Source organism: Podarcis raffonei, chromosome 11 (assembly GCF_027172205.1).
Source record: "Podarcis raffonei isolate rPodRaf1 chromosome 11, rPodRaf1.pri, whole genome shotgun sequence".
NCBI lineage: Eukaryota > Metazoa > Chordata > Lepidosauria > Squamata > Lacertidae > Podarcis > Podarcis raffonei.
The window spans coordinates 27,668,588-27,690,318 of record NC_070612.1 but is presented as its reverse complement, the minus strand read 5'-3'; the positions used below and the strand labels follow the sequence as shown (position 1 = coordinate 27,690,318).

The window sequence follows — 21,731 nt, the reverse complement described above, 5'->3', positions numbered from 1 at the left end:
GAGGGTAGTGAGTGGCCATTGGCATTCAGCAGAACCGAAACTCAGTTCTGACACTTCTCAGGTGTGCGCCATTACTATTATAAGAGTACAAGGGAGGCACTCATGATGAGTTCCGACACCTCTTTCTCTAGAAAAATAGCACTGGCCATAGGATATATTAAATGACCTCTTGCGTCGGAGACAGAGCTCCGATGTCAAAGAGAACTACCTAATGTTGGAGCCAACCTCCATCACTGAAATATACTCAGAGTGGATTTCATGCTCTTTATTCAGCTCATAGTGGTGAGGAGGAATGGAAGTTCCCCCAGAATGTCTGCCTTATATACATTATTTACACGATGGGCCCCACGTGATTGGCTAATTCCAGGAATCTCCTGTAGACCAATCAGGTTGCGGATTCCCTTCCACCTGGAGCTGGATTGGGTGGCTCTTGTGGACCAATCAAACTGCTGCATTCTGAATCCTATTGTTCTAGGACCAATCAGACTGCTGCCTTTTGGATCCTATTCAACTCAGTACATAACAACCACAATAACAAGACCAGTTCCTCTGAATCACCGGCCAACCTACTTACGACATCCAAATGGGGGCATGCTGGGGAGTGTTCCAGGAAGCAGTCGGGATCCCAAGCCTACCTTACCTCCAGCACTCCCTCTGCCCCAAACTAGAATAAAACATACACATGCTTTTGAGTGCCACTGATCCTCTTCAATGAGGATTCAAAGTGTTGGTGCTGACCTTTAAAGCCCTAAACGGCCTCGGTCCAGTATACCTGAAGGAGCGTCTCCACCCCCATCATTCTGCCCGGACGCTGAGGTCCAGCGCCGAGGGCCTTCTGGCGGTTCCCTCACTGCAAGAAGCGAAGCTACAGGGAACCAGGCAGAGGGCCTTCTCGGTAGTGGCGCCCGCCCTGTGGAACGCCCTCCCATCAGATGTCAAAGCGATAAATAACTACCTGACATTCAGAAGACATCTTAAGGCAGCCCTGTTCAGGGAAGTTTTTAACGTGTGATATTTTACTGTATTTTTGGTTTTTATGGAAGCCGCCCAGAGTGGCTGGGGAGGCCCAGCCAGATGGGTGGGGTATAAATAATAAATTATTATTATTATTATTATTATTATTATTATTATTATTATTATTATTATAGGTGGGTGGGAAATAGTGTTATTATTTTAGGCCGGAAACAGATGGAGGAAAGCAGAGCCCTCCATTTTTTCACCCTGCCTGTGAGAGGCCAGCAGGATGTTGGGATGAGGCAGTTAAAACTGCCTTTGTTAAGTCCTCCCCTGCCCTAAAGGCTTGTAGTTTTAAGGCAGTGTACACATCACTGGCTTAAACAATGCGGTCATTCTTTTTCCTCAGTTTTGAATGAAGCTGGCTGGGGGGCGGGGAAGTGCATCAAAAAGCAGTATTTCTTAAGAAACAACTGAATAGGTATGGATTGTGACTAATGTGTGTACAGTGCTTCTCAAACTAGCAGTGAGAGTTCACTGGATGCAGAGCAAACAGAAGCATGTACACAGCCTGTGTCTGTCAAATTAACAAATTAGTACAGTGGAACCTCGGGTTGTGAATGTGATCCGTGCGGGAGGCACGTTCACGACCCGCAGCGCCGCACCGGCACACGCTGGAAAAAACCTCTGTCTCAGAGGGGCTTCAGTGAAGAATCTCTTCCTGTCCTGCTTGGGGCAGGAATGCCAGGGATGTCACAGGGAACTTTTTTCATGCAAATCTATACTATTGAGCTATGGTTAATTAACCACCTCATCTGCTGTTTATTGTAATATCTCTTATACTCTCCAACGATTTGAAGGGGATGGATTTCTGAGCATATGTGGTTTAGTTGTCCACTAGGTGGCAATCTCTGCTTTGAGATTCAGCATGTATAGCTGAATACATATTTTTTATCATAAATTTGGTATACTTCTGAAGATTTTTTAAAACGCTTTATCAATTTTTTTAAAAAAATCCTGCTTTCCTTTTTACTACAGGACTTTAAATAAATAATTATGTGAAGAAAGCACTTTTGCTCCCCACCCTTTTCAGCCAAAAGACTCCTGTACTTAAAGTAGAGTTGTGCTTGTTGAGGAAACCACTGAAATTGTTGAGGTTTTTTTAAGGAGAGCCCCAAAGTTGTTGTGCCAAAATGATGTGATTTCTTGGTTTACTTGCTGAAGATCCAGGCCGAACCACCGCCTTCTGAACGTCACTTCCGCCTTTGAAATCTTGGATGTGTGGAAACTCCACCTTAAAGTTACATCTCTGATAGCAACCAGGTGGGGTGGCAGCTGAATGGGTAGCCTGGGGGAATGGCTGTTGCTGGGCTGTAGGAGGGCCAAAGGCAACAGACCTCTTGAGTAGAGCCCTCCATTTTCTCTCCCTCTGCTCTGCAGCCTGGTGGAATAACTGTAGACCTACTGAAATCCATGGAGCTAACTTAGCCATGTCCATTATTTTCAATGGGTCTACTCTTAAAAGAATATTGCCTTTTGGTGGGTGGGTGTGTATTATTACATTTCCCTAAGGAGTGCAGGGTGGCAGTGTTTCCCCATCCATAGAATTCCCCACAACAGCTGAAACAGGGATGGGAAACCTGTAATTAATTATCTCTGAAGGACAACAATTTCATCTACCAGCCATGCTACATCTAGAAGGCCATAAGATCCCCCCCCATCCTTATGAGCAGAGGTGCAGGTATGTAGTTACAACATTTAATCCATCCCAAATTGTACCTCGCTGACATTAACTCGCTCATATATATTTTTTAAAATATGCATAAATTATAGGTCATCCATCATTTACTACCATAAAGAGAGTCAGAAAGCTAAGTATCTAATTTAAGAGCATATAGCTGTACATCTTAAAAAGCAGAGAGATCACCTTGCCAAGAAAGGTCCGTATAGTTAAAGCGATGGTTTTCCCAGTAGTGATGTATGGAAGTGAGAACTGGACCATAAAGGCTGATCGCCGAAGAATTGATGCTTTTGAATTATGGTGCTGGACAAGACTCTTGAGAGTCCCATGGACTGCAAGAAGATCAAACCTATCCATTCTTAAGGAAATCAGCCCTGAGTGCTCACTGGAAGGACAGATTGTGAAGCTGAGGCTCCAATACTTTGGCCACCTCATGAGAAGAGAAGACTCCTGGAAAAGACCCTGATGTTGGGAAAGATTGAGGGCACAAGGAGAAGGGGACGACGGAGGACGAGATGGTTGGACAGTGTTCTCGAAGCTACAAATAAGAGCCTGACCAAACTGCGGGAGGCAGTGGAAGACAGGAGTGCCTGGCGTGCTCTGGTCCATGGGGTCATGAAGAGTCGGACACGACTAAACGACTAAACAACAACGCTATCCAAGGAGCACAGGGAACATAGGAAAAAATAAATGTATTATATACGCTTTTGAAAAACGAGGCATCTAATCATGGGGATTTTAAAAAAAATTGGCACAGTATAGAATCAACATATTGTCTCAACCTGGGTTTCAGCATTATTCTTTTTGCCAGTGTGAGGCTGACTGGTTGCTCTGGGAATGCAGTGTTATGTATTTGGAATGGAATTTAACAGCACACGAATATAATCATTTAGGCAGCAAGCGTTTCTCCTCCCACCCACTCAGTGCTGTTCTGAGGATCTTCCTGACCTTCCAGAGCCAACTGAGGAGGCAGATGGGGGAGGGGGGTAGCAGGGAACGGCCTTGTTGCACTAGCTTCTCCTGCTAGCACAACCATTGCTATTTAATTTTGAACGTATCCAAGAGCAGGCTTTGGAATCTTGTTCCCCATCCACTCACCCTGTAAGTCCCCTAAGAGACAGCATCAATGTGGTGATACACACCTGGAAGAAATATTTGATGAAACACAGCACCTAGATATTGGACTGAACAAGGAACAATGGTTAATGAGTGAGGGACATTCTCAGTGAGCCAAGGTCTTCGGGGCACCATCAGTACCATTTGGGGCAACTTATTGGTTTTGTTATTATGTTTTTCTACGCTTATGTTATAAACTGCTTTGTGAACTTCAGATGAAGGGCAGTATAGAAATGTAATAAATAAATTCATTGACCACTTAATGAAAGCTGAAATGGTATAGCAGCTTTAAACTAACTGATAAAAATGGTCCAAAATGGATTTCTAGGTATCAGGACATTCCAACCTGCAAAAAGTCAGGGTTTATTATTATTATTATTAAAGATTTTCTTGTTTTAAGTGTAATGTCTCTCATATTTTTTCCATGTAACATTTTTACAAATCCGTTTCATTTGTTGAGACATTAGGGGGAGGGGGGAAAAAAGAAGGGGTGGAGGGAGGGAAGATGGGTGGGGGTTTGTTATGCCAGGGTAAGAGCATTCTCAGCTACTTCATTTGCTCAAGCCTAAATTTCCAGGATGAGTCCCATAAAATACATACAGTCTGGAGGAGACGTTAAAAGGGGGAAAAAACTCCATTGCCATTTTAAACAAAGGATACTTTATTGGCCAGTTAAACAATTACATCTATAATACTTTTTCAATATTCCTAGAAAACCCAACAAAATGCTTTAAAAACCATATGCAATGCTTGTTTTACACTTAAGATTTCTCTCAAACAACTAAAAAACCCACAAAAACTGCTACAAGTTACATGACTCAAACGGTAAACTCTTTGATCTACAATTCTCAACTCCCTCCTCCCCGAAATTGAAAAAAGAACAATATTGTATAAAAAAAAACTTTAAAAATTGAAAATATTTAAAAAACCCATTATGAATTACGGTATGTTTTATTCTTAATTCATTCCTTAAAACTGACATGAAAAAACATTGCAGATAAAAATATATAAAAGGAACACTTAGAGAGTTAGGATATTAAAAGTTGGTGGTACATTTGGAGAGAGCATGGGCTGCTTGGTTACAACTCTACCAGGAAGTTTTGTATGGAAGCCTTATTGAAATGAATGGGTACAAACTGGAATCTGAGCTCCTGCACAGCTGCCATTCACGTCAACAGCTTGTACAAGAGATCTTCCCAACAGATTGTGCCCCACACTTTCTTTGCTTTCAAACACTGCCAAGAAACATTTAATAGTTTATTTCACAGCAAAATAAAGCATAAGGTTTATTGTGGACATTTAATGGATTTTCCTCTACCTTTTCACAATATTCTTAATTTCTGTAGGAGAATTCTTTGGCAAAAGCAGGTGGTCTGAGTGCTGCTGTAGCCCAAACTAAACAGTTCAATGCTAGAAAGATTTCAAATTTGACAATGTAGTTTTTGCAAATCTTGTTTAAATGACTTGTGAATTATGAGAGTTCAGCACACTGATTTTACAGGAAAAGTCAACTGAATAGGATTTAAGAGAATCCAGGAGATATACGGTATATATATAACATTTTTTCTCAGTTATAATTTCGTGATAAAGCACTTAGTAGCACAAATAGATGCTGGATAGTGTGAGCTGCATTGTTAGTCATGGTTATTAGTAAGGTCAGTGGATTTAAGGCCTTTAAAAGCCACGTGGAAAAACAAATAACCCAACATGCCAACTCTGTTATCGCACAATAAAAGGGTTGTAAACAATTGGACATAATTGTGTCTCCTTTAGACTCATCTTTATGCATGAAGCATTCTTATTTTGAGTGCTGTTCTTCAGATTATAAAGTACAAAGACACATTAAGTAAGGAAAGGCGTCAGTAGTGTAAGAAATTCAGTACATTTTTAAATGGTCCCTGGAGTTCCCTTTCTCAGGGTCATATTTGAGCACCAGCATTTTACATCTCTTTGCCATTTGCAGTTTACATCTGTCTTTGCTATTGTTTCATTAAAGGGTTCATTTCTCTCTCTCTCCAAACATCAGAATACAGAGGCTAGTGAAGTCTCCAAGGAATTATTCTAGCAAGTCCTGGAGATGATAAAGGTCACTTTTAAACAGTAGCACCATTTCCTCTTCCTGAGCTTATCCCAGCTGCCTTTTTCAGCACACTCAAAAGGCAAGACACTATGCTGTCTAATAAGCCTTAAAACTCTTCCATTGTGTGTACCACTCTCAAAGGTTTGAGAGAATGGAAGCCCCATAAATTTTTCAAGAATATTTAATATAAAGAGACTGATGACATCTAGGGGTTCACAGTGGTCCAATATCCAGAACTTAATTAAAGTAGCATCAATTAGAAAAGGCTTGCTCGATAAAGCAAATGCTGTTCTGTTTGATTAGAGAAAAACACATTCTCAAGTAATCTGAGGAAACATGGAGACTGGTGTTCCAAAGCAGGTTATCACTCTCTTTAAACCAAGGGTTGCTACCCTTTGGCCCTCCAGATCCTGCAAGACCATAACTCCAATCATCCCTGCCTGTGGGCCAGGCCAGCTGGTCCCATGGGAGGTAGAGTCCAACAAGTAAGCCACCCTAGCTGTAAACACAGAGGCTGAATTCATTACAGTAAAACCAGGTGCCTCAAAGATCTGGTGAAAACTGAGCTTCCCCCGATTGGATCAATTTCTCCTATTAAGCTGCTTTAGGATTTTGCTGATGCTTTCTGCTTCAGAATGCTCAATCAACAAAGCCCTGGTAACATGCAGCTCCTCTGTATATGCATGCCAACCAGCCCTATAGAATTCACTAAGCCCTGCATAAACTAGTAGGGGGGAAAAATAAGTAACTACCTGTCAGAGGCTCAGGAGCAGAAGAGCAGGGGAGAGAGCAAATAGAGAGCGGAGGAGAGGAATCAGAGGGGAGCGTAGGGGAATATGACAGTGGACCGAGAGATTCCATGAGCTTGTCCAGCGAATCAGAAGATTCCCAGGAGGGGGCGCCTATGGTAAGGGCGAGGCGAATCCCAGGAGGGACGATCCATAAACAAGGAACCAGAGGGGAGTCCCAAAGGAGTAGCGGAGGAGTAGGGCCAGTTCCCCCGCCAGAGCACAGTGGGGGGGAAGAGTCACGTGAGTCAGGACCAGCTTCTCCTCCATCGGGGAGTGGGGAGACGGAGGGAAGGCCAGGTCCAGCTAGCCTCCCCGAAAGGGGGAGCAGTGACACAAGTGTAACGGTCAGAAGGAAAGTGGGAGGCTGCGCGCGCGCGCCAAGTTCAAATGTGGAGGAGCGCGGGACAGCAGAAAACCCGGATTGGGAGCCAGGTCCTAAAGCCCGAAAGAGAGGGGGGGAGGAGTCGGGAGAATCAGCGTCAGAAGAATCTCGGAGGGCTGAGACTCCGACTAGCAGAAGGACCCAGAGAAAGAAGGAACAGAGGAAGAGGTGGAGTAAGGCTAGAATCTTAAGCTGGTGTCAGGGGGGAGGAGATTCAGATGGGACTTCTACGGTCTGATGGATAGATGTAGCGTTGCGCGCTGCGCGTCTGGAAATGAGACTGAACTTCAATAAAGACTTTTAAACTTGAGCAAGAAGCAGCGTTGGTCTTGTGTGAGCTGGGACCTTGGGCAGCGCTGACACTACCTAATTAAGCAAGATAAAGCAGGAAAAGTGACCATATCTGTTGGTTCAAACCTTGGAATTGAAGTTTAAGGAGTCTTCATTACTCTGAAAAGCAGCACTCCTCTGTCAATGACAGATGGCTGCCATCTCCAATTATCAGGAAATATTAAGCAAAAGCCGCTGTTGCAGTTAATACAACAGCCAAAGCATTAGAGCATTTCCTAGGTGGGCCACACAACCACTACTCATGCACCTTTTGTTTTAACAATTAAACTACATTGATTTGCTTTTTTAAACAAAACAACTTACTGGAACATGGCAGTTGAGATACCACAGCTAGCTTCACAGTTAGCAGAATGTTACTACTTAAATTACTGCCATTAATTTTCATCGGAGACATTGGCATGCATTAACATTAAAACGAATCATGCCTTTCGTTCATGATTAAAATAGTACACAGCACAATTTGAGGCATGGTTACTCAGAATCTAGTCCTATTTTATTATATGGCTCTTACTTCCAGGTGTGTATAGGATTGCAGGCTTTGTGCACTAAATAGTTATGACCCAATAGTTTTATCTTGCAACATTACTCCACTCACATATAAGGGCTTGCAAAAAGTTAGTTCTGATCCTAGTAAAGAAAGACTCACTAAGCGGACTTTGGTATGCATGGGAAATAGAAGTTAGACCGCTGATATTACAATGAGTTAAATTTGCTTTGTCTCCTTGTAATCCTCTATCCATAATTGATATAAAATAATCACATCAAAATGTATTTAGGGATGAAATCTGGGATCAAAAAAGTGATGGATTATTATTATTTTTAAAAAGAAACTGCTGTAAACAAATTCTGAACATTCCCAATTATTTTTCAGGGTACGGCTACTTTACAATATAAGTATTTACCTGATTTTTTAAACTGTATTAGATCACAGTTTTAAATAGGTTTACACATTGTAGACTCTTAACAACCCCTGCAAAAAAAGGGAAATTCTCCAGACTTACTAGGCTAGCTATAGGCAGATTTGTATTTTGTTGCTCACTGCTTCTGTTCTGAATATTTCATTAGATGCATTCACTCCCAGAGTGACTCATAACAACTTTCAATTGCACCAACCTTTACAGTGTCTTGCATCCCATTCAGGTTTTCATATTCTACATCATGTCACCCAGTGATTCATAAAGATGCCTTTCATTTTATAGCATAAATAAATATTTCTATACCCACAAATCCTTTTCACCCACAATCTACATTTCCAATAATTTACTAAGAGCATCTAATAGAGAAAAAAAACCCCTCAAGCTGATGTCGTTCCCACCCCTGACAACATCTTCATCCCAGTGAAGTTTTAAGTTCCATTTTGTAATTTTGTAATCTACGGGTTTGGTTTCTTTGTCAACAAAAAAAGTGGGGATCAATGTCTGCGAGGACTGTAACATGTCAGCATCAGTCTTATCACCAATTAGGCTTAAGAGAATCCAGCACTTTTGACTTCCAGACTGAGGTGCCACTTTGAACTAAACTTGTTCTCCAGGCTCTCTTAATTCACGTAATGTAAATAACTTTTCAAAACCAGACTCTACATGTGTGATTTCATAAGAGTTAATGTAGTATCCTAAACATCAAGGTTAGGATAGCTAGTACTCAGATTTGTTTTGCCATTCCCTAAGCTGATGGACTTGTACCATAAACAGCTTCACACCGAGAATTCTCTAGTTGGGCAGCAGAAAGGAGCCAGAAGAGTCCAAACGTAGAGGAGGACACACACCCAACAGGAGGCCATCTTAATCCAGAATATTGACCAGGTTCCAGCAAAGAATTTTTCAATTGCAGCACTTTCATAACTAGAAAGATAAAAAAAAGAGATGGGTGTAAATGAGTTGGCTAAGCCATTTGTTGTTATTATAAAAGGCTGATAAGGCAGGACTTTGTTTTGCAGAAGCCACGCTGAGAAAAGTGAGGTGCAATTTCAATAAAGAATTTCATCTTCTGCAAGGTTCATTTCATTATTCTTTGTTTACTCATTCTAGCTACAGTGCAACCCTATGGGTATTTACTCAGAAATGTTCTGAATTCAATGGGGCTTACTTCAGGAAAAGGTTCTTGGACTGCACTCTTACTCATGCTTAATAATTTAACCAATTTAACAGGGCCAGAAATTAGACTGCTGGGTCATGCAATTTACTTATTTCCTGCTCCTTAATAATTTTTTAATCTGTATCACATTGGCTAATCTTCAGTCTTCTGGAAATGAAACTGATGTTAATAAGTTGTATATTTTTGTTAGAAGTTCAACAGTTTCATTCACGTGTTGCAGTGCTTTGACATGTTCAAATGTAAGCTAAGTTTATCACCATCCAAATCAAGACAAGCTAACTTCACCAAGGACAGGATATGAAATACACATAACACAAAACAATGGTGCTGCATTTATATTACTCAATTACATATTAATCTTCACAACAGCCTTGTAAGACAGGCCAGTATTATTAGCCCCATACAGCAGGGAATCAGAGGGGTGAGACTAAGACAAAGTAGGTTTGTGGGTAAGCTGAGATTTAGCCAGGAATATCCTGTCTAGCACCAAGCCACTATGGTAGCATACCCACTCAGTGCTATAACCCTTTACTCCAAGAATGTGACTTACTGAAACCAGTGGGTGACCGTCATCATCACATAGAGAGAAGCCAGGAAGAACACAAAGTGGAAATAAGCATAGCTGTATACAGTCCCTTTCTTTTCATCATAAATTACTCTCTGGCCACTCTTTCTGCCAACAGGCTCTTCAACATCTGCTGTGAAACCAAACACATATAAGAAAAATGTTAAGATTTGGTTCAGGCCTAAATCTTCAACACTACTCATTTACTTTGAAAAACAAGCAGAATGCCATTTTAGGAAGAGCACTCATCTTTCAGGTCATACAAAAGCACAAGCGTTCCATAAGCACTTATTATAGTCTTTGGGAAATTACTTCTATTTAAAATGGACTTTGCTAAGGAAGACACTGGCCTTGTTATTCTGGGCCAAGAAGAATCAAGATACTGAACATAACCAAGGGAAAAAGTTGCATTTTAATTTAAGAAATGTTCTGACTGAGGATGTTTGTTTGGCTCCTTCCTGATATGAAAAGATATAAAACTAAAGAACTTTCTATTATGGCAGGGCTTTGGGTTCAAATGAACTCATAGGTGTGAGTTTATTACTGTTGACTCAGTTTTCCTGTCTGAGAGTAACTGTTATATTTTGTCTGCTTTGTCTTCTACAATAATCATTGTTGTACAATGTAACTGAAGATTACATTGGCTTGTATCCAACAGTGTCATTCAGCTAATGGTAAAACTCTCATTAGTGGATTTTCCAAAGCAACTTGCAGTTGTGTGACATGCGCTTCTCATGGAGGTAAAAGCTCCCTACTGAAGGTGGAATGTAGGAACTTCAAACTTCTGGACAGGTGAAGTAAACACAACCCAGGCTGAGGAGGAGACATAAGGTGTGGGGGAGCAAAAATAAAAGAGAACCAAGTCTATAGCTTGATGTGAAGGCTAGGCAGGCACACTGCTGTCAGGCTGGAGATCAAATGATTTTGAGGTAATGTCATATTCTGAGAATAACGGAGACCTGCAGTTGTAAACAGAGGGATCTAGGATCCAAGGGAGGCTTCCACTAGAATGGGGAAGCCTTTGCCAGTCTGATTGGGGGGCTACAATAACTGAACCTGGGAACTTTTGCATGCAAATGCTTTGCTCTATCACTGAGCTATTGCCTTTCTCTGCTTGAAGCATTTATTTGTCAATTTATGGTGACAAGAGCTCCCAGTGCCTGGTACTCATTTCATCTTCCCAGATTCAACACAGCATCGTAAGTTACTGTTCGTACTCGAGAACAGATTTCAGAGAAGAGAATGCATGCAAACAGCACAGTTAATGAATAGAATATGTATGAAATACAGTTTTTGCCAGAAAAAATATTTCTGATCTGTGGCCCAATATGAGTAAAGCCCTACCCCGCCAGCAAAACCTGCAACTTATTCAAGTGCAATCTCTTTGGAAAATGATGCTCTTCACACATTTTGTACTCTAGTATCTGGACTTCTGGAAACCACTGCCTGGAGCTGTAGGAAGAGGGGCTTGTTGCTACTTGAGTGCCTATCGGGGACTCTCAAAAGCTATGAGTCACAGCCCACAAAAGCAACCTTTTCTTACAAACTTACATGCTCCTCAGAAAGGCAAGGTTGGGAATTTCCCAAACAATTAAATTACTGCAGCTGTCATGCATCTTTACACAATCACACGCTATATATAGTTCCCCATTCAGGAGAGCTTGCGCACTATGAGTATTGCGGAACAAAAAAAGTGACGTTTGCAACCAAACTGGATGGGGCAGCTGTAATGTACTCGTCCTTTTCCCACTCTCCAGCATGAATCACTGGGAGATAGAACTATTTGGGAGCAGAGCAAGCTATGCTAGAATGAGTATGGTTTGAAACAAGTCAAAACAGGAGTTGAATCTCTTACTATATGCACCACACCAAAACATAAGCAAGAAAAGAACTATGCCATTTTCCATCCACAGATGTTCTCTCTCTTTGAAAAGCAGTGCCTGTAATTAACATCCCTGTGCTTGTAACTGTTATTTTAAGTTGCACGACTCTCTTCCCTGTAGTTATACATATCTACTTTCCCCACACACCACAGTGAAATCTAAAAAGTAAAACAAAAATAACCTACACTTTGAGAAGATGGAATGCGTTTCGATAGAAAGTGTTCCATAATATCTATGTGTCTTTGGCTTTACAAGTGTTTTACATGCATTTAAGGTTTCTTACAGTGTTGCCCTATGCCAACATCTGGAGTATACAGCCTTTAACTCTGAGCATAACATGTCACACAGCTATTTGTAGCGCCGGCATTCTTGGGTTTACTGGGAAAATCGCACACAACTTCTCTCTTCCTATTCCAAGGATCGTTTGGCTGTTGCCATTTACTAAGTGCAGAAAGTTCTCAGAGTGCATCAGGGAAAACACTTTGACTACCTCTTACTGAACTGCCTCTATGCATCAAAGAGGGGCAGAGAAATGGATGCCCTGCCCCCACAGCTTTCCTATCTATTCTTGCATCCCTCACCTCACAAGAGAAAGCATGCGCTAGTTAGGGAGAAATGTCCATTCCAATGTAAAAAAAACCCCAAACTACACAAAAAGGTAAGAAGTGGTCTACAAACACAAGCAGCCCACTCCCCTTTTCAAGGTAGTACAGTGGTACCTTGGGTTACATACACTTCAGGTTACATATGCTTCAGGTTACAGACTCCACTAACCCAGAAATAGTACCTCAGGTTAAGAACTTTGCTTCAGGATGAGAACAGAAATCATGTGGTGGCAGCGGGAGGCCCCATTAGCTAAAGTGGTACCTCAGGTTAAGAACAGGACCTCCAGAACAAATTAAGTACTTAACCCGAGGTACTACTGTATGTATCACTATGGAAGTAGAGTTGCATGAAAGAATGAATTCCTACCATCTTCAGCAGGAGTACAGCAGAAACAGCAGCGAGCCACCTATACCATAAATACAGAAAACAAGAGAAGGCTGCATTTACCAGGACAGAAACAATTAAAAATGCAGAAATATGAGGAGCTTTCAATCAAAACAACAACAACAAAAATTTAGACTACTTAGACTATTTAGCAAGACTTCAGTAATGATGATGGCAGGAAACCAAGAATTCATATAGAAAAAAAATTACACATACAAATGTTATGGTAAATGCACAGATTTTTGAAAGCAAAACAGTATAATGAAATAGTTAAAAAGTGAGTATTTTGAATTTCTCCTGAGATTGGGCAAAAGAGGTACACTGAGAAACACAATTCTTTAAAAATGCAAAAAGCACCACATTGTGATATTTTAAACAAATTATTATTTTTCCAGGCAGCACAGGAATGTTGCTTTATTTGCCATTAACCTACATAAAAAAAATATTTTCCTTTGACCACATGGTTGAATGCTTAAGTCTGACACAGACACAGGCAAAATACTTTCATTGAATGCTATTGAGGTAGGAATTCAGTTCTGTGCATTGCTTCCATAACCGTTAGAGTTTTAAATTTAAAACACTTTTGATAATTGCTCTTGTTTTTGCCTTCCAGTTGCCTAAGACGGCAACATATATGGTTAGATTTACCAGACATTCAAGCCTTGCAAATTCTTGAGAGATCCAATTAGCAATGTTGCCATGCATGCCAAGAGCTCTCCATAATGTGGGTAACAGTCTATAGTTTAGATGCAAGAAAGGCTTCCTATTAAACAGATGCAGCTGAAGAATTATGTTTACATTTCTAATCAGGAGACAAAAGCCCTTCTGTCATGGGGAAGAATGAAGCGCACAATAAGCTGCCTGCTGCTACCCTTTTCTTTATGTTACTATGCAATGGTTCTTGTAGCATTCTTTAAGAGCAAATGATCTAAAAGTAATTCTATTATGCTCCACTTTAGTACAGCGGTTCAGAGCTCTCTCATGCAGCTTGGACTCTCGTCCCAGACAGAATCCATCTGTGTTGTCTCTCACTCAGCAAAAGGAGAATCAACACACTTAAGAGCACTCCCTGACAGTGCTGCTTGCAAGTGACAGGCGGGCTAAATCACATGGCCAACGTTTCAGGCTGCTGCTAGGCCAAACGAACTAGCTAGAACAAAACTGGCAGCATAGCGATGGCAAGAACTAAGCCAGCTACATTTCTGCCAAAGCCCCACACAAGGAGCTGTCATTTCTTTGAAGTACTGTACTTTGGCTGCCATCTGAAACTATTCTAACTTTAAATGCTTTCAGAACTTCTATTAGCACAACAAACCTGAGATTTTTGCACTACATGTTTAATAAGGATCAGAGGATGTTGGTCACTCCAAACATATTTGATCTACACTGGGAACATCTGGCATGCTGAACTGGTTCACAAGTCACATTAAACCACAGTTTATTTTAAAGCGAACCTCGGCTTTCCAATCATGGCTTGTTTGAGGGAAACAAACCCTAAGTGCTAGTTCACATGTAACCAGCCTGCCCAGTGCAGGAAAGGGTTAGTAGGGGAGGAGTAACTCGGAACATTTGAGCAATGTGCACCAGCACACTACTTGTGTTAAAAACTATGCTATAATGTGACATTGTGGACCAGCTACTGTATAGAATTGACATCGCCACAATGAACACTGGACCAGTTTTGTCACTTCAGATTATTCCCTTTTAAAAAATACATTAATTGCTGCTCCACAGGTGGTTCCAGTGAAACATGCCACACATTAAAAATGAACTAGTGCATAAATCCTATGAACTATGTAATGAATCAAGTTTCTGTAGACAGATCGTGCTATAAAACAATTTTCACTCACTCCCCCTACCACACTTCTGTGTGTGTATGGGGGAGCAAGGACTAGGCAGCTCCCATACTTTGAAGCACACAGGATTCCCCCCTCTCATTGTTTATACTTTCTGAAGGTATGTTTATTTGCCAGATGAGCCTCAGTTGTTTGAATTGCACAACAAACTTTTTAAAAAGAAGGTGCAATTACAACAAAGCAAATATGCAATTTTGTGTGTAGATGACTCTCCTTAAGCCTGTGCATAACCAGTTGAATTCAGGTTCCTGTCTCCAACTGGAGATCAGCACTGCCTGAACATATTTTCAGCTAAGTACCAGAAACTCCTAGAAACTTACACAACTGCTTATACACTGGCATAAGAACTAAACACAAAATCTGGTCAAACCACATGACTGACATTTGCATACATGTGTTACCACTGTAATGTGGAAGTTTGGCTATGCAGAAGATTTTTCTTTAGTGGGAGGGATATCACACCACCAAGGTAGCAGCTCTAAAGGTAAGAACAGTAAGTTTGAGCAAGTGAGACTTTTTCAGCGAGATCCAGGCAAATAAACCTGGGAGCTTTTAGCCACATGAGAGAACTTGGGGAGCAGGTTGTATTTGTGGGGGCTACAGTTCTTAAAAGATAACAAGAGCTTGATATCAGTGATTTATGAGGAGAAAGCTCAAGTACCAAAGCTTAAAAACATCTTGCAGAGCAAAGACAGGTATAGTTTGCAGTTTCTTCAATGTGACCACCACAATGCCAACATTCGATCGTGTTCTACAATAATATTGAAACAGCCCTGAGTTTTTGCACAGAACAAGAATGTGTTATGCTTGTACCTAGTATCTTGTAAATGCTAATGAGGAAACTGCAAATGTGTGTGTGTGGAGCATATGGAACTTTCCATGAGAGAGTGCATGGACTTGGCAGAAAGAGACATACTGCAGAACAAAGAAAAATGTTAACTCACTTCAGTTTCCGGTGTGGCATATATTCCTCTCAGGGCTTCAGAGCTTGCACGCGTTGTTGAGGTCAAGCTAGACACAAACAGGAAAGCAGAAATTAATCAGTGGGAATGCGTCATTCTTAGAAGCAGCCTTGCTGAAGAGACATCTTTTCTAACAATAGGTTGAATAATTTCTGGAAGGCACCAGTCCCAAATGAATTCAGTGGAACAGAGGAGGCCAAATAGCTCCAAAAGGATTGTTTAATAGAAGTTGACCCTTTGGGGAAGATAGACTCCTGCTGCAACCAGAAACCTCTGCAGAAATGGTGTTTCCTAATAGTTTGCCAGACATTAGAGAAAACAAGGAACACACTGGCAAAACAGACCTCTGCAGTCTTTGCACCCAATGCTTCACCTCCTGATAGCTCTGCATTGCTCCAGGTGGTCCAACCCAAAACCAGATACCCCAAAATTGGTCTAATTTGGTTTGGACCAGCTGAATCTGGTGCACAGCCCCAGTAAAAACCTGTATCTGTATATGAATGAGCACGGCAGACATACTCTAACTTAGGTTTAATCAATCTTCCACTAGAGGTTTCGAGATGAAGGGGACAGATATTTTACCAGTTTAGTGTTTCTTCAAAATCAACATACTACACACCAAAAGGACATACCATTCAGATTTTGTAAAGACCACTCTAGTGGGAGGAAACTTCAGTTTTACAGGTTTTGTACTACTTTAGAGCCTATTTCACTCATTCATGTTCTTTGAGAGAAACAGTATGTAAATGCCTTCTTACATCAAGGCAAGGAAAAAATGTACATGTTGTACTAGAGAAACACTATTAGGAAGATTACATAATACTGGTATGATGGATCTCTATGCACTGTGTAAACATTTTGACTCTAGTACCATAATTTCTATTAGAATACCAGCAATAATATGGCATCAATGGACTCTAATTAAACTACAAAGATTGTATCATCATCTCTTTAGGATGGTACCTCTGTACTGAACCAAGCATATAGATGGGGAGTCCCTGCCCTGTTCGCTTATATAGTAGCTTCATAATTTACACACTCCAATTTACATTTAGCAGACATCAAACTGTATGTTGAAATGGTGCCAAATAATAACTGCTACCTCCCTCAGAAGTGTTTATTAGTTAAATTTCTGCCCCTCAATCCTTCCCAGAGAAACTTGTGATAGGAAACAACAAAGCAAAACAAGACAATTAGATAAAAACAACTAAAACCATTAAGAACATTTAAAAGTATTTAAAACCAGTTAAGATTGCCAGGAACAATCAACTATCAGATGCCTGGGTGAACAGGAATGTTTTAATGTTAACCACAATGGAAAGATGCATTTCACAGTGGGGAAGGGGGATATTCAACAAATGGGGAACCATCACCAGGAAGGCCCTGCTATGGGTCAGCACAAACTGGGCAGCACCCAGTGACAGCACCATCAGTAAGACATCTCCTGCCGATTGTAGGGCCAAATAAAGTAGACTGATGCAAGTTTTCTAATTCTATTCAGTTACTTGAATACTTCATTACAACTGCAACTCAAGACATACCAAGAATATAAAATGCAGCAGAACAGGATGGCAGTACCCAGTCCAGTCACCAAGTTTTCATCCGTTTGTAGCCCCTGGCTAAATTCAGGTACACAGATCGTGATGTTCTTCTGATTCTCATCTAGGACTTAAAAAAAAAATATTCACAATTAGCATGGCTCATTTTATGTTTCAGTTATATGATTTGATACATCCTAATACTGTATTTTTAAATTAATAAAATCTATATGATCCATAATGAAACACAGTATACTACTGAAAAGGCTAAACTTGCTGTTGTTCTTTTCTATTTTACAGTTTGCTTCATTCATTCATTCATTCATTCTTCACTTTTATTCATGCCATTACGACTAAATGGCAAGGTCTGAAAAGCATCACTTACCCCCACTCACCCCAATAACCAGCTATTACACTCTGCACCATGGGTGGGAAACTGCAGCGTTCCAGATGTTGCTGGACTACAATTCCCATCATCCCTAACCAATGGCCATGCTGATTGGGGCTGATGGCAGTTGGAGTCCAACAACACCTAGAAGGTCATAGGTTTCCCATCCCTGCTCTACACCCCCAAAACATACTTTCTCATTTTTTTCAGTTAGTGACACATCATATTCTAAAAATAAACCCCCCTATAGTAATCATATAACATTTTCCAAACAAAACATTAAAGTATTTCATATATTTTTTGTAATTGCTGGAAATAAAACAGAAGAAAACTCTACCTTCTATGTGTCAGCTGAAGCTAATATATATATATATTAATCTTCCCCAGCCTGGTGCCTTCCAGATAGTTAAGCCTACAGTTTCCTTCAGCTTCATCCAACAGGGCCAATTATCAGAGATGATGAGAGTTATAGTGGACCAGGCTAGGCAAGGCTGGCATAAAGGTAAAGGGACCCCTGACCATTAGGTCCAGTCATGGCTGACTGTGGGGTTGCGGCGCTCATCTCGCTTTATTGGCCGAGGGAGCCGGCGTACGGCTTCCGGGTCATGTGGCTAACATGATGAAGCTGCTTCTGGCGAACCAGAGCAGCGCATGGAAACACCGTTTACCTTCCTGCTGGAGTGGTACCTATTTATCTACTTGCACTTTGATGTGCTTTTTGAACTGCTAGGTTGGCAGGAGCAGGGACCGAGCAATGGGAGTTCACCCTGTTGCAGGGATTCAAACAACCAACCTTCTGATCGGCAAGTTCTAGGCTCTGTGGTTTAACCCACAGCGCCACCTGCGTCCCTAAGGCTTGCATAGCCTGAACTATATAGGATAGATTCATGTCCTGATATGAATACTACAACAGTATACTAATAAGTGAAGCAAAGACCTTTATTATTGCCATTGGTGTAAATGCACATATAATTCCCGATCCAAACTAAACTTACTAGTTTCTGGTGGTTTGCTTGAAAGAGATGAAAAGGTGAGATACATGACATAGCAGCTGATAATGCCTGATTGCAGCAAGCCAGAATGTGGCTGACCTAAAGTTAAAAAAAGGAATATTATTAATAATAATTGTTTTAATACATTTTTGAAAAGCTTTTAGAGAATGGAAATGTATCTTTTCTTTTTTAACAAAAGCTTTGGATCTAACCCACTAATTCCTACTGCGCTTTTTATTTTATTTTTAGAATTAGATTTTTCCAAAAGTGGCAAGTAAAAGTCACGTTACAATTTGCTCTCATAGCTGGTCTGTCAAAAGGGGGATTCAGAGTTACCCTAACTCATTTACATCTCTGAATGTTTTCTCTCACCAAAGGGTTGATATTAAAGACTCAAGTGGATAAGCAAGTCTTAGAAGACATAAATGGCCAAGAGGAGCATTGAACTTAAAACCTCTGTGAAACTATCACTAACTTAAGTCTCACTGATTTCAATGAGTCTATTATAAGTAATTCTAAGGACAGGAAGCTGGCAAAATTTATCCTGGCTTAAATTAAGATGGCGTAAATTATCCCTATTCCAAATTTTGTTCAGAAGCAGAGCTGAGGCAGCCTAAGTCTGGTAAAAGGAAAACAAACCTTTAAAACTGAGTTTGATTTACACCAACCTTTTTGGTGCTCTAAGTTCTGCTGACAGAGGTTGGCTTAAGTCTCTCCTTGGCTCACCCCAAGAATGAACTTTTATGGGGATTTTACACCAGTGTAGATTCTGCCAGCTGAGTCAGATTAGCTCCAGTTCAGCTGGGTTGAGAGTGTTACTCCATCACTCCAAGATCTGCCTACTCTAAGCTTGCACATCCTGGTGGATCTTGGGTTTGGATTCTGCTGTTAGTCTGGCTCCAACCCATTAGTAGTAGTAATAATAAAGAGATTCCTCTAGAAGGCTGCCTATTCATTCCTCTAGTCCAGCATGGCAGTGGTTCTCAGAAATATGCATGTAACAGCATCTGCTATCCGATCCTTTTTTAACTGGAGATGCCAGGAATCTAGGGATCCTCTGCATGCCAAGGATGTGCTCTGCAACTAAGCTACAGTCCTTCCTCTCAATACATACGACAAATTGATGCATGCAGGTAAGCCACAGCAGTGCTGTGACCTGATGGGGCTATACAGCAGGCTTATACAAATGGGCTGTCAGAATTGACAGTGGGCGCTGGCAGATTATTTTACACAACAGAAATTCAGCTGCTGGGTCAGAGACAGTGACAAACAGACAAGTCCCAAAACGCAGGCATAATTCTACTATTGAGGTTCAGTTACGGCCAAGGAAATCAACAGTAGTTCCAGTTACAGTAATACCAGACCAAAAGAGCTTGCTTACGGTTTTGGACACAGGGCGAGATGGCTATCATTGAAATAAGCAAGCACAAGCCGCCATTGACTCCAAGCAGGATCTTGTTAAAATTGCAGCCATCGGCACGTGTGTAAAAGACAGCCATCACAATCAGAGCTCCAACAGCGACGGAGTACAAAATGAGAGTCACGAGAGCTAAGGAGCCATACCAGAGCTTATTGTGCCTTGTGCCAGATGTCCTGTTGGGGAAAGAAAAGGGCAGCATGTATTTAGCTGAAGGGAAAGCAAATGAATTCTATGGATTCACTGTCAAGAGGTATGCTCATGAGGATAGTTCATTATGGGGAAAATTTGCTGTATTTATATTGTTTAATACAATGGACATTTCTAAAGAAGAACAAGCCATGCCTTAATTATTTGAAGTGAGCATGGCCTACTGCATACAGGATTCACAAACTGATATGGTCTATGCATGTCTGGAGGGATTATAATACAGTAAATTGTGACCAGCTATAGGATGAACCTTCAAGGCTAGAAAAGTCAGTGCTTGGTTCCATGAAAATGAATTTGGGTCTAGCAGAATGAAACAGAACAGGATCTATCAGGAAGCATAAAAACTACCATATAAGATGCCCCCTCTTTTTTGGGGACTCCAAATTGAGAAAATGGGGGGAAATTGCCCAGAGTTGTTGAGCTTTTTTTGTAGGGGAGGTGAAAATCACTCACCCGCAGGACCAACACACCCAATGTGCACATCAACGAAGCAACCAATTGTCAGAACGTACAAGGGCTGAGGACTCCTCAGAGAGGCAAATACTGCCCCCCCCAGCATTTGAGTATCATGCAGAAATCTCAAGAGGTTTACATTTCTTTCTCTTCCGAAGTTCATGCATTTCTAACGTTTGTGGAATGAAAAAGACTAATGAAGGCACTGTTGCACCATGCATGTGAAAGTTTTCTGCAGCGATAAAAACTGTGATAGTCACTCAAAGAAGCAGCTTGTAATAAATAGTAAGTGAAAGACCAAAAAAAACCCAAACCCCAAAGTCAGGAATAAAGGAAGCAGCATGGATAAGAAAGAAGCACTCTAAAAGATATAATATGAGAATGCCTGATACAAATGCTAAATTTGATCACAGTTGCTATTCAAGGCAACATAAAAACTCAGACAAATGCATGCATGTGCAAGATACATACCAGTTCTTATTCCATTTGTGGGCAAATTCTACAAGCAGGATGAGTTGAATGAGGATAAAGAGGAACCCTCCTGCAGCACCTACATAACGCCATGCTGTAGGACAGTAAAGAGTTGCATTGTCAGTTTTGACTCAGATAAATGAATTATTTTATTCACTATACAGGTTCTTTTTTTAAAAGCAATGAATTCATGGCAAAAATCCGAAAGAAAGTGGTTCACAAAAAGTGCACTCCAAAATTGTATCTGGCAGATTTCTGATGGTCCAAGATTCTGTCAACTAGCCTAAGAATGGGAAAACTGTGGTCTGATGTTGCTGGACTCCAGCTCCTACTCGTTTCAGGCAGCATGACCAATTGCAAGAGATTATGGGAGTTGGAGTCCAGCAGCACCAGACAGTCCCAGGCTCCCCGATCCATGTTCCAGACCATTTTGCATTTTTAACACTGCAATATGACTGCAATCACTACTTCATGAAGAGCAGCATGTGCATCGTTTG

At 41.0% G+C, this 21,731-nt stretch overlaps 1 protein-coding gene across 2 annotated transcripts in view; it reads right to left on the bottom strand.

Annotated features, from left to right (window-relative positions):
- Nucleotides 1-7,848: 7,848 nt before the first annotated feature.
- SERINC5 (serine incorporator 5) overlaps nt 7,849-21,731 on the bottom strand; it is a 37,205-nt gene continuing 23,322 nt past the window's right edge. The window contains exons 5-12 of one of the 2 annotated variants that reach the window (XM_053407828.1): nt 21,235-21,328; nt 20,065-20,276; nt 18,687-18,782; nt 17,307-17,433; nt 15,748-15,814; nt 12,930-12,969; nt 10,060-10,204; nt 7,849-9,256 (exon numbers count right to left, since the gene is read on the bottom strand). In XM_053407828.1, coding sequence (XP_053263803.1) covers nt 9,109-9,256; nt 10,060-10,204; nt 12,930-12,969; nt 15,748-15,814; nt 17,307-17,433; nt 18,687-18,782; nt 20,065-20,276; nt 21,235-21,328 — 929 coding nt within the window. In that variant the 3' untranslated portion in view covers nt 7,849-9,108. Of the gene's footprint in view, nt 9,257-10,059; nt 10,208-12,929; nt 12,970-15,747; nt 15,815-17,306; nt 17,434-18,686; nt 18,783-20,064; nt 20,277-21,234; nt 21,329-21,731 lie in introns of both variants that reach the window. The other variant, XM_053407827.1, reaches the window with a different exon arrangement.